At 38.6% G+C, this 14,032-nt stretch overlaps 1 protein-coding gene across 1 annotated transcript in view; it reads left to right on the top strand.

Annotated features, from left to right (window-relative positions):
• The first annotated feature begins 5,912 nt into the window (after positions 1-5,912).
• Positions 5,913-14,032, top strand: part of LOC109418248 (uncharacterized) — a 755,006-nt gene continuing 746,886 nt past the window's right edge. Inside the window, exon 1 of the mRNA XM_062850749.1 lies at positions 5,913-6,924. Within this exon, the coding sequence (XP_062706733.1) occupies positions 6,263-6,924 (662 nt within the window). The 5' untranslated portion in view covers positions 5,913-6,262. The remainder of the gene's footprint in view (positions 6,925-14,032) is intronic.

The following is a 14,032-nucleotide window of genomic DNA, read 5'->3' as shown; positions in this document are numbered from 1 at the left end:
TCACAGCATCGCTCTGTATTGATCACGAAAAAACGTAAAATAAAGCTTGAAACCGAGAAATTGCTAAGTAATTAATTGTACTTAGTCCACTCTGACTGAACGGTTTTTGGAAAATCTTCAACCAACTACAGTTTACACTTAAGTTTTTACATATTTGATGAAAACATAATGCACAAGTAGGACAACAGTTAATAGGAGTAGTGTATAATGCGAGCAGGAAGATTGAAATTTGATATTTTTGTTATTACACTGTTGATTACCATTTTAAATTTTTATGTTCAGTCAGAGTGGACCAAGTACAACAGTTCAATATCACATGAAGGGTAGTCAACTAATGAGCTATTTAAGAATTCTTAACTTGAAGATTTAAAAGCTAACAACTTTTGAATGTATTTTCATAGTTCGGTAGGTTTTTGAAATATTGTAGTTTTTTAATAATTTATGCAGAGGACTGTCATTTTTCAAAAATTCGTTCAGACAGAGAGAACCAAGTACACAATTCTTAAATAACCGGTCAAATCAATTTCTTCATGAAACGGGTATTGGTACATTTCAAAATGATGCCCAATAGCTACTGAACAAACATATTTTGATTTGGAAAGGATTACGAAAAATAAGATAATTTCAACCATTTTTCTTAGAGACACATGGTCCACTCTGTCTGCACACTATTATCGATTTTTGCAGTTCAATCAAAAGAAAATTGTGCTATAACTCTCGTTAATTGTAACATTAAGAAAATTGGGTGAATGTTCTAAGTAGCTTAAGTAATTCTTAATAAAATGCCCTAAAAATCTAATTTTCGTCAATTTTGTTACTTGGTCCCCTCTGACTTAACGCCGACCAATTGATGTTTCTGTTGGAAACCTCAACAGGAAATATAGGGTTATTGTTCAGTTTATTTACCACATGATGAACCATGCCCTACAGATGCTTTCAAACAAGTCATCGCATACGGTACTTGAAAAGGCCTTCCCCTAATCGGTGTGATCATCTAGGGCAGCTCTGACATTAACTCAAGAAGCTCCAGTTTGATGGAGTACTTAAGTTGTACAGATCTTAGATTACTCAACATAGGCAACCGCCCAACCTTCATGGTATCTGCTAGAGGGGAAGTGTTAGACATAACGCTTCGCTCTAGTAGAATTAGTCACGATTTGATCAATTGGCATGTGTCAGATAAGAAATCTTTATCTGACCATCGCTACATATTTTCTGAATCCAATGCCTAGCAAACTTTGCGTTTTAGGAAACACCGGCCAACCATCTGGGATCTCTTTACCGATTTTGTTGCAGCCAAATTTCATGGTTACTCACCATCCATTGACACTCCAAGTGATTTACATGATGCCATTGATACTACAACGGCCTTCATCATGGAAGCTTTTGAAGAAGCATGCCCTCTGCGGTCTGTGAAAATCACAAGAGGAACCCCTTGGTTAAACTCAGGAAACAATGTAGAAAGAGTTGGAACATTATGCTGGATCGGAGGCTTTCAGGTCGGCTCACAAGGCCTACCAGAAAGCTCTTCGGTCTGCTGAACGATCTGGCTGGTAGAACCTTTGTACAAATGTTTCCAGTTTGAGTGATGCCAGTCGGTTGAACAAAACCCTTGCAAAATCTAAGAATTGTCAAGTGAATGAACTTCGTTTGCCAAATGATGATTTCACTTCCTCTGATGAGTTCTGGAAGTTCTGCTGGAAGTTAACACTTATTCAGTACACACTTCCCTGAGTACGTGATGTGAATACATATTACATCTTCAGATGAAGCTGATGTCTTTTCTTATATTTATGATTCTTTGACTTGGGCTCAGAGTATTGTAACTATAGAATCGATTGAGTGGGCACTATGTAGCTTTGCTCTTTTAAATCTCCAGCAGATGGGATTTATCCCATTTTGCTTATAAAAAAATATTATTTAAAGGATGTTTTGAAAAAAAAAACAACTTGTCACCATTGTTGCTACAAAGGTATATTCCCAAATCTTGATGGGATATTACTGTACAGTTTGGGGCTGTCCATAAACCATGTGGTCATTAGGGGGGGGGTTCAGCCAATGACCATTTTGTATGGACAAATAAAAAAATATTGCACTAATGACCACGGGGGGGTGGGGTGCGGGGCTTGAAAAGTCCCAAAAAAATGACCACGTGGTTTATGGACAGCCCCTTTATTCCGAAAGTGGTTCATGCGTCGTATGGTGAAGCAAAGAGTTTAAGTAATTCTTAATAATTCTTTCAGACATATCAGTTTGACCTCTTTTCTTCTGAAATGCTTAGAACGCATTTTAGATCATCACATCCGTGATGTGCATCTGGCCAATGTGCCTCTTGATGTGAACTAACATACCAACTAACATACCAATCTGGTAAGCCCACTGTGATTCTTTTACACGAGGTTGTTTACGATATCGAGAAAGCATACGCTCAAAATCAATCTTGTTTGAGTGTTTTCTTAGATATCGAGGGTGCCTTTGACAACGTGCCTTTCGATGCCATATTGCCATGGTATATCTCCAATGATTTCACAGCGTAACAAAAATTAACTTTTTGTCTGTCTCAGGAGCAAACTTATGTGTCTCCGAAGGATTTTGGGCAGCTGAATCCGAATCCGGGCTCAGATTTGCTCTAACACGTCACAATTTTGAGCTATACCTCAATTTATAGGGCAAAATATGCGATTTTGGGCTTTTTTGACTGCAAGCCATTAAGCAAGGAAATATTTTTTTAAACAATCAAAAGGTTAATTGGTCAATTAACATCTAAATTAACGACTCATGCAAAATATTTCGTTTTACCAAATCGAATTTGATAGTTTTAAGCGATTTATGTTAGGTACGATATTCCCCATACAAGTCACCCTACAAAATTTACATGCAAGTTTTCATACCAACATAAAATGCTTAAATCTATCAAATTTGATTAGGTAAAACGAAATATTTTGCATGAGTCATTAATTTAGATGTTAAATGACCAATTAACGTTTTGATTGCTTAAAAAAAATATTTCCTTGCTTAATGGCTTGCTGTCAAAAAAGCGCAAAATCGCAAATTTTGCCCTATAAATTGAGGTATAGCTCAAAATTGTGACGTGTTAGAGCAAATCTGAGCCCGGATTCGGATTCAGCGGCCCAAAATCCTTCGGAGACACATAAGTTTGCTCTTGAGACAAAAAAAAAGTTGCGCTGTGTTTCCAATTGGATTCACCAAATGCTCAGAAACCGACATCTCTTCTCGACACTACGTATTGCAGCGTTTAGGAAACTGAGTGTTTGTGGATGCCCCCAAGGAGGATTCTTGCCACCGCTTTTGTGCAATTTCGTAGCAGATACGCTATTGAGGCAACTCAATAATAGCGGTTTTCCTACTTATGGCTTTGCCGACGTTTACCTAACATTGTTAATTGGTATGTGCATCAGCACAGCACTAGGTCGTCCCTATTTTTGCAAAAGTAGGAAACGTTAAAAGTTCAATATTGCAAAACGATCGTTTTGGCTAAAACACCATCATGTCGAAATTTGAAGTCCGTATCTCAAGTCCCCCACGGGGCCTAAAGTTCTCAAAAATTGTATGGGGTCAAAAAAATCGTGAAATTTTTTCGACAAAAAATACATTATTCTACTAATAATTAAGGGGCTTAAAATCACCAATTCTAGTAGCATAGTGTATTTTTTACGACGAAAAAATTTCATGATTTTTTTTGACCCCATGCAATTTTTGAGAACATTAGGCCCCGTGGGGGACCCCTTAGCCTTGAGATACGGACTTCAAATTTTGTCATGATGGTTTTTTAGCCAAAGCGATCGTTTTGCAATATTGAACTTTTAACATTTCCAACTTTTGCAAAAATAGGGACGGCCTAATCAGCACCCTTTTCGACCAGATGCAAAGCGCCCTTCGGGTAGTTGAGGGTTGGTGTCACCAATATGGCCTTTCGGTAAATCCGAATAAAACATCTATTGTTCTTTTCACGGAAAGGCGAAACAGTAATGGCGTTTGACCTTTGCGTCTCTTCGATTCTGAAATCGATGTGACTGAACAGGTAAAGTACGTTGGAGTTATTATTGATTCCAAGCTTTCCTGGACACCTCACATTGAGTTCAGAATCAAAAAAGCTTGTTTGGCCTTCGGGCAATACTTGGCTTTCGGGCAACTTGGGGACTATAACTCAGTAAATTTCGAACCGATTGACTTGATTTTTGAGACAAGATCAGATACGCACAGTATCTAGCCATATTCAAAAGTTCAAATCAATAGGTTGACTGAGTTATAGCAGCAAGTGCCCAAAATAGGTGCCCCTGCTCAAATGGTCCAAAACCCTATATCAATTGGATTTACACATCTGTTGTTCGACCAATATTGTCATATGGTTATCTTGTATAGTGGCAAAATGGCGAAGCGAGAACGATCAATATTAAGGACAGACTTGTTAGAATCCCAAAATGGCCGCCACAATGGCCGACTTTGGCATCTGAGCTTTTGATTTTTAGCTTATTATAAGTCAGCAAGAACAGAATAATCAAATGCATTATTATTTGAAGCTTGCTTCTTGAGATTTGTGCGTCTGAAGTTCTGATGCACTGTTGAAGCGGGATTTCAAGACGTTTGTCCTTAAGCCATCTCCAAAGGATGTGCTTAATGGCTATGTCTGGAGCGTTCTCTTCAACTACCACGGCAGCGCTTGAAGTTCTCTTTGACGTTGCCCCACGTCACATTTATCTTAAACAAGTAGACCTTTCTTGCACTTACCGCCTATCGGTACGCGGTTTATTAGAGGAAGCTTTTGTGATCCGCAAATCAACACACACCTCGTTGTCTCCGCTTTTGGTGGATTTTAACAAAGTTGTCCTTGCTACAAGTGATCTTACTTACAATTGCTTGTAATTTTCCAGGATATTTTCCACGAAATTCCCTGCCCGGGAAGAGTGGACATCTGGATATCCGGAGAGAAGCATTTCTGACGGCATCGTATGTTACACTGTTGCCTCCCTTTTCGAAGGTCGAGCAGGTGCTGGTGTCCAGTCTCGTGAGCTAAGGCCACATCAGTCTTTCTCACTTGGTAGACACTGCACCGTTTTTCAAGCTGAAATCTTTGCTCTTATGTGTGGAGTGCAATCAGCATGTAATGGGCAAAGTCATATACTTCTGTTCAGATAGCCAGGCCAGGGTATCTGGCCAGTGGCCATTCTTCCATCGCTGGAAACGAATTGGCTGATGAGTTAGCTCGCACTGGAGCTTTACATGACTTCATTGACCCTGAGCCCCCTATTGCAGTATCGAAGTGTTGAGTAAAGCTCCAGATTGACACCTGGGCTGCCACTCAGCAAATACAATATAAGATTAAATGCCAATTCCTTGATTTTGCTTTGGCTGACGAAGCCCTGTGGACAATTCCACTGTTAAAAATGCTTTGACATCCATGTGCACAACAGAAACATGTGCTCGATGAACAAATTGAGATTTGAATTATGAAAAAAAATCCACGTACTACGGCGAGACTCGAACTCGAACTCACGAATCTCAATTCGCTGGACGGGCGCTTCTATTCCTAGAACTGAACCAGATTCCGCAGTTGCACATGGTTATCTTCTTTTCAGAATCCAAACCTCCTTCGGATGGGATTAGATGAACATCTAACACATACACTGATGTGCACATATATTATGTTCATTTTGTTATCTTCGCTCTGATAAATTAAAATTTTCTCCTCTAAAAATTTTTTTTTTCAGCATTTAATATGTGAGTTGTGATGATTGCTTTGAACACGCAATTATTTTCTTCATGTAAAAGAGTTAATTTCAGTAGGCAGTATTATCCTTACCTCCAGTGTTCAATCACGAATCAAAATATTTTCCCCAAAAACATCAATATTGTGTGTTAACTTTTATCAATTTTCTCCACCCCTCTTTCAGACCGCGCTGTCATCAGCAAACCGCAGATGATTTAATGTCATTTCAACGAGTCATCCATAAACAGTGAAAATAATTGCATCGCCACAGCCAGCACCCACTAACGAAGAGCACAAGCATTTCCCTCGTTTCGATTACACCACGTCAACAAACATGAAAAATCATTAGACCAATAGATAACTGTCGGTGGCACCGGATAACACCCATTAATGCAAGCGAATGCTCCTCTGTTTCAGCGCGCATGTCTCTCCCGCCACGCCGGCCCCGCAGCACACCGCCCGCCGATGCAATGTCAATATTGACCCGTCATTAATATTCTGCGCCCATGCTTTGCCCACCAGGTCGGTGAGATTATGTTGAACTGGATTCGACCACCGGCCACATCCGGGAAGCTGTCGATGACAAGTGGTGCACCGGTCGAGCCGGTCCTGTTGCTCTTATTGTTCTTGCTGGCGAGCAGCTCCGTTGGTAGCAGCAGCAGTAGCAGCCCCAATGGGTACGGAATGGACTTGGACCTGGACTCGGGCCCATCGTTGTCCGCTTCGTCGCACCTCTGCGGAGGAACGCTGACGGCCGCCCATGGAATCATCCAGACGCCCAACTTTCCGGACCGGTTTCCGGTTCCTATTAGCTGCACCTGGATAATCGATGCGTCCACCGTGGTCGGAAACAACGTTTCCATTGTGGTGTACCTGACGCAACAGTACGTGCTGAGTGGGCTGCGCTTCACCGAGTACATGTACTACAGTGAGGACTACAAAGTGCCCAGCATGAACGTGTTCGAACTGAGCGAAGACGATGTGACTAATGTGCCGTGGATCAAGTTCAATAGTCCGTACTTGGAGATTAAGTTTATTATGGATAACCTTTATGGGACGCATTTGCGAGCGTTGGATAGGCTGCTGGATGTGTATGGGTTCAACATTACGTACGAAGTGGATACCGTCAAGCAGTACCAGTGCAACGCGCTGCAGTGCCGATTTTTGGGGAACTGCTACGCCAAACAGGATTACTCGTAAGTATCAGTTTAAAGCATACATTTAACCCGTTAACGAACAATGTGCCTCACAATTTAAATCTTCAAATAAATTTGTTATCAAAGGTCAAGTTCCAATAAAATAAGCATAATTTGATGAAAAAATGGAAGTCTATGGTGTAGTTCCAAAAAAAATCTTCATTGTAGGTCCTCAATATCTGATAATTTTCTTGAGTTCTACTTCAGCACAACTTCTACGCTATCGTTATATTCTGATCCGTATAGATAAAATGCAGCTCTAAACAAGTGAGAGAGATGATAACCACTCAAAAAGAATAGAAAACGAACTTATAAATTGGGGCAGAAATATAACCCGATAAACGCCTAAAAGTATGCAATGCATGGTTCTTGTAATTTCATGTAGTTTCGACTGCAGTGTTCAACATTTCTCATTTTTTTTAACAAATCAAATAAAGATAGCTCACTATGTGTGGCATAAGCAAACGTTAATAGTTATTTGTGTAACGAGTTGCAAAATGATGATTTTTACAGCACGAGTTGTACATTTATCCAACGAGGCTTGCCGAGTTCGATAAATACGACGAGTGCTGTAAAAATCGAGTTTTGCAACGAGTTGCATACAAATTTTTTTGCAATGAAAGATAAACTTTCATTAAAATATGAGTTTCCATCAATATCATCGTGCTTCGTGGAGGTTGAATGGGACCGGCCACGTGCTCGATTGTGCAAGAAACAAAAATTTGGGTCAAGCATGCGTGCTTTAACCGTCACAGTTTTTCAAGGTCTAGCCGTGGAAACTGAGGTCAAACTAAGGTTGTCAATCAAACAATTGCATTATGATTCATAATGCAACCGAAATGAGTTTCATTATGAACCATAATGCAATTGTTTGGTATCGTGCGGAAAAGTAGGCCGTTACCTCACCGAAATGACAAGCATAAAGTACAATATTATAGTGCCGAGTTGCAAAAAATAATTTAGAAATAAGATTTTACACAGATAATTATTTCTAATAAAGTAATTGAGTTTTTCCTTCAGCACCCCACAAACTCTCTTTACGCACTCACCATACGTAAATTTTTCAGAAGATTTTTATATTTAAAAAAGAAAATCGTGTTAAGTAATGTTCCATTTAATTTGTCTACTTCGACAGATACGTAGGGGTATTAGGGGCATAATGGACACCCTAAGCAAATGAGTACGTTAGGCCTGTATAACAGACAAAAACTTAACATATTATCAGTTGGCTTACAACTTTAACTTGTTTCCTACGTATTTCAATCATTTACATCTGGTAGAATGTCATTATTGTGATGAAATAATGAATTGAAAACCGTATGTTTTTGGGGCTGGCAGAAAAGGTACGGGGCATAATGGACACCCCTGCATATTTTATGCTGTATCTTTGAGAATATCGACCAGTTAAGTAATTTGCCAACGGAGATCAATACCACAGCTATAATACTCCATCTTAGACGAGTTTACATAACTTTAATGTTAATTGAATAAATTTTTGGCTGAAACAATGGGATTGAATTTCTTCAAACTCTCTAAAACGCCTAACAGTATGCAATGCGCGTACATCCATTTATAATTGCCAGTGTTCATTTCGCCCCGAATAGACTAAAACATTGAAATTGCTATTTTCAGTGTGTTCTGATCAAAAATATAATACTTTATCCATTGCTAAATCTACGTATACATGTAGATAAGCTAACAATTCACTTGTTTATATGGTGGACACACTCAATCACTCGTAATACCTTATTTGCTGCTGCTTTGAAATTATAAGAAATCCACCATATGAAAAACATACTTCAATTTCAATGATATGTTGGGTATTTTGAAGGAATATAAATGGTACTTTTGAAAAATAGAACAATGACTTGTTCCTTTACACTTATGCATTGAAAGTTTTACATAAAAGTCAACGGTTTCGGCAAAAACAGGGGTGTCCATTTCGCCCCGGGTGTCCATTATGCCCCTAATCCCCCTATTTCGACCTCAACTATATGGTCGTCTTCGGTGTCTCGTATTTACAGGTATTCCACTAACACGCCCAGGTTCATCATCATTCCATGTTTTGATAGAAAAATTTAAACCAGATATACACTACACGGCTTCTCCACTTATGTTTGTACTACTCCACGATTGTTTATTCGTGAACAATATGTGAATTTTATGGTGTTATTCTGGGCACTATCAAAGATACATCGAAAAGATAATGTGAAATTCCCGAATGAATCCCGGGAGGATATACAGAAGGAATTCTGAGAGTCATATCTGGTAGAGTTCTGAGGGAATCTCAACTGAAAGCTTGGTAGGAATCCCTGAAATAATCACAGGAGAAATCCCGGGAGGAATTGCTGTATAAATACCGAGCGAGGATCCCGGCTCATAGAAAGAATTCCATTAGGATTCTCTGAAGATGTTTCGACAGAACACTTCGAAAGTATAGTAAAATGAATCTGTGAAGTAATACCAGAAGAAATCCGTAATGAATGCTGGGTAAAATTTCTGAGAGAATCCTTTCAGGATTTTCTAAAGCAATTCTGGCAGAAATCCCTGAAGTTATTCCTGAAGGAATCCCGTAAAGAATAGCTGATGTATTCCTTAGAGAGATCATGACAGGAATGCCGGCCAGAAGCTGAGCAGACATTCCTGCAAGAACCATAGAAGATGTCTCTATGATCTAGGGTTGCCTGAAAACAATCTAGGCAGAAACATATATTTTTTTTCATTTTTTTTTTTTCGGGAGGGATCCCTTAAAGAATAACAGCAGGAATCATGGAAGGAATCTTTGAAGGATTTCCAGCACAAATCCCTGAAGGAATGCAGAAAAGGTGGTGCCTCGTAGCCGTGCGGTTAGGGTCATCAAGCTTTATAATCGCACCATGCCATGGGGTGATGGTTCGATTCCCGCTTCGGGCGTTAAAATTTTTCGTCAGAATAGTCTCTTCCCCGTTTCCACTTGTGCATGCTCCGTTTTCCGTTGTCTAATGTTAAGCTTAAACAGTCTGTACAGCCGAAAGCTGAAGACGTTGTCCGTGCCTTTTTCAGAATAACTAACTGAATTCTTTCAGGACTTTCCAAAACAACACCTGCAAAAATCCCTGAAGAGATCTCCGGAGCAATCCATACAGCAATTTCGGAAGCAATATCTGAAGGAATCTCGGGAATAAACCTGAGAAGATTCTCGAAAGGAATGCCTGAAGAAATCCTGGAAAGAATTCCTGAAGGTATCTCAAAAAAGAACCTCAGCTCATCTAATCTCATCTCAATTCTTCACTCTATTCTCTAGCCTCTACCTGTCTTCTTTGCCCTCTATTCCAACTCTCTATCCTACGCTCTATCATAACCTTCAACCCTACCATCTGCCCTACCCTTTAAACTATCCTCTACTATAACCACTGCCATATCCTTTACCGTACCATCTAGTCTACATTGTGCTTAATCGTACCGTCTACCCTACTCTCTACCCTAACATTTTTCTACCCTTCTCCCTACCATCTACCCTATCCTCTACCGTAAGCTTCTACTCCATTCCCTCTACTCTATCATTCACCCAAACCCTCTACCCGACCGTCTGCTCCACCTTTTATCCTACCCGCTACCCTACAATGTACCCTTTAGATACGCATATTGTATGGTATTATAGCTCAAACTACCATATCTTGTCATACCATAAAAACGAATGCAGTATGCAGTAATTAAGACATTCGTTTGTTTAACGTTGGTTGCTACTGGTGTTGTTGAGAAATATGAAACAAAAAAAATGTATTGAGAAGGCCCGTAATGGTGGTTCTTGATCAAATATTTCAGTAAAAATTACTCTTACCAATCGAGAAATATCTTTTATTATCGATACAGCAATTTTTATTGTGTTTGGGAATTAAATATTTTATCTGTGAGATTTCTTTCTTTTCTACTATGGCATGGTACACTAATTACGTAACGCAAAAATTGACCTTTTCAGACCCCCTCCCTCCCCCCATGTAACGCTTTTTGTATGAAAAGCCAAAAAAATTGTATGGATCGTAACGCTAAGCTAGACTCCCCCCTCCCCCTATAGCGTTACGTAATTTGTGTACGATGCCTATGCTACATTTTTTGACCAGTTTGTGCAACTTCAAATTTTAATCATCTAGTTCACAGAGCCATATTTTTTAACTTTTACCAGAAACATCAACAAAATTGGTATTATTTGCTTCGTTGGCATGTTTACTATAAGAACTAGGAGAAACTTTTTTTGGATATTGTGCTCAAATTGAAATGGCAGTAAATTGTTAGTGTATTTATAATTTTTGAAACAGTCTATAATCCAAGAGATTCTTTGAGCAACCCATGGTACGATTTCTTGAGAAATCTTAAGTTTTCCCAGAAAGATTTTTTTAAGGTATACGAGAGTACGAGAAGGAATTTCTGAAAGAATCCCTGAAGAAATTTCGGAAGAAATCTCCAGTAGAATCCCTGTTAAAATTGCAGGAAGCACTCTTTAATGATTCTCTATAAGAATCAAGATGAACCAGCCGAGGGCTGAAAATCTCGATAATAAAGAAAAATAATAATAATAATCTAGAAGAATGTCTGAAGGTATCCCAAAGAAACTAGGAGGTATTTTTGTAGACTTTCTAAAGAAATATCTAAAAAACCCAGATTAATCCACCTAGTGGTGATAGTGCCTTTCTCGTCGAATATGTACTCAAGAGCTATAAGCCGAAGTGTTCCTGAATTCTGAGAATACTCTAAAATGGAACAAATCTAATTTTCTTCTTTTGTCACAGTGCTCGTTGACTTATCAATGGGGGAGTAGAGTTGATAAATAATTAATGTAATTGATGAAAAAATACCCAAACAATTCAGCTAAGCGGATTTGGTAAGAAATTTTCTGGAGGACTCTAATTCTACTTTAAAATTTTAAAATTTATTGGTTAAGGGGGATTAGGGGCATAATGGACAGCCTAAGCAAATGAGTACGTTAGGCCTGTATAACAGAGAAAAAATTAACATATTATTAGTTGGCTTACAACTTTAGTTTGTTTCCTACGTATTTCAATCATTTACAGCAGGTAGAATGTCTTTATTGTGAAGAAATAATGAATTGTAAATCGTGTTTTTTTAGGGCCGGCAGAGAAGGTACGGGGCAAAATGGACACCCATCGGGGCATAATGGACACTCCTGCATATTTTATGCTAATTCTTTGATTACATCGATCAGTTAAGTAATTTGCCCACGGAGATCGATACCACAGATAAAATACTCCATCTTAGACGAGTTTACAAAACATCAAAGTTAATTAAATAAACTTTAGGCTAAAATAATCCAATTGATTTTTTCCAAACACTCTTAAACGCATAAGAGTATGCAACACTCGTAATACGGTTCCTTTGAATTCCACTAAGAATTTGCATCCTTTGACAGATACGTATTTCGACCTCAACTGTAAGGTCGTCTTCAGTGTCTTGTACTTGAGTCGAGTCAAGTACAAGACACTGAAGACGACCTTACAGTTGAGGTCGAAATACGTATCTGTCAAAGGATGCAAATTCTTAGTGGAATTCAAAGGAACCGTACTTAACCCGATTTTCTTTTATTTACAGATATTCCCCTAACAAGCCCAGGTTAATCATCATACTCGTAATACCTTATTTGCTGCTCCGTTGAAATTGTAAGAATTTCACCATATGAAAAACATATTTCAATTTCAATGATATTTAGATTACTTTAGAGGCATATGAATGTTACTTTTGAAAAGTAGAACGTTGACTTGTTCCTTTACACTTATGCACAGTTTAGCATAAAGGTCAACGGTTTCGGCAAAAATAGTGGTGTCTATTTCGCCCCGGGTGTCCATTATGCCCCGATCTCCCCTATTTATTTGTGTCTTTCCTCAAAATGATGAATGCCCAGTAAAATTTCCAAGGGGGACCCCTCTTGACTTAAGAGAAAATCGAAATTTGTGTCAGCCTTATTCAGAAAAGCAACAATTATATCAAAGCCATAATCGAATTTGGAAACTTATTGATGGCTCATATTCCGAAGTAATGTATTATGTTAAACGTATAAGCAGAGCTGAAAAATATCAAACCTCTCAGTTGACTGCTTGACCACCTTCACTAGTAATGGATGCCGATCATTATCAAGATATTTCGGCATTTTTTTTTTCTGCACGCTTTAACCTTTATTTTATTATCGTTGGTTATAAGATTTATGTAAAATTTGACAAAAAAGTGCTAGCTAGTAAAATTTATCATAATAAAACCCATTCACATTTTAACCATGTTACAGAGCGCGAGGGCTCAACCAGATGCATCAACATTGTGTGTAGTAATTTCAACCGCAAAAGGGGATTGAAACTATGAAATTCAAATTTCCCCATACAACGTTGATTCATCCTGCTGTATAATTACGTCTCAGGAATCTAAAATGGTGTGATTTGACAAGATCGATTTAATTTTTATCAAGATTTGGCTCTTTTATGCATATTTATCGCTTGTATTGATTTTGTTCATCTTCGTAATTTCAGCGATGAATCTAATTCTGATTCTGCAACACTGCTGGTAATCTTAGGTGTGGTCAGAGACTATTTTCTTGCTGTACGTTTATCTGGTTATCCAACATATTTGATGATGTGATGTTTCATATGCATGGGTTTGGTTCACTTTTTTTACTGACCACTTCCGGCGGGACACCTGGAACCGGTTCCGGAACACATCCGGTTCAGGTATGTTATTTGTGGATTGATTAGTTAGGCCGATGCAAATATTTAATTTGTTTTATGTCAACCCCCCCCCCCCCTTCAAAAATCCCAAAATATTGAAGGGGCGAATAAAAAACATGGCGTCCCATGACTCCATTTTCAATAGAGAAAATGTTTACAAGTAACTATTTTTCAATAGTTGAAAAATATTTTTTCAATAGTTGGTAAAAATTGTAATTTTCAATAGTTTTTTTTTTGTTTGTTCCTTATTTATTTTTGTCCCCCCCCCCTCGTACCCAATGGGAGGTCTCGGACATAAAAGAAAAATAATATTTGCATCGGCCTTATTATCGGTGACAAATATCGGAAACAGCTTGTTAAGCGTTACGCGTTACGACCTACTATTCTTCGGTCATCGTCAGACG

Source organism: Aedes albopictus, chromosome 2 (assembly GCF_035046485.1).
Source record: "Aedes albopictus strain Foshan chromosome 2, AalbF5, whole genome shotgun sequence".
Lineage (NCBI taxonomy): Eukaryota > Metazoa > Arthropoda > Insecta > Diptera > Culicidae > Aedes > Aedes albopictus.
The sequence above is the reverse complement of the archived record's forward strand: the minus strand, read 5'-3'. Positions and strand labels throughout refer to the sequence as shown.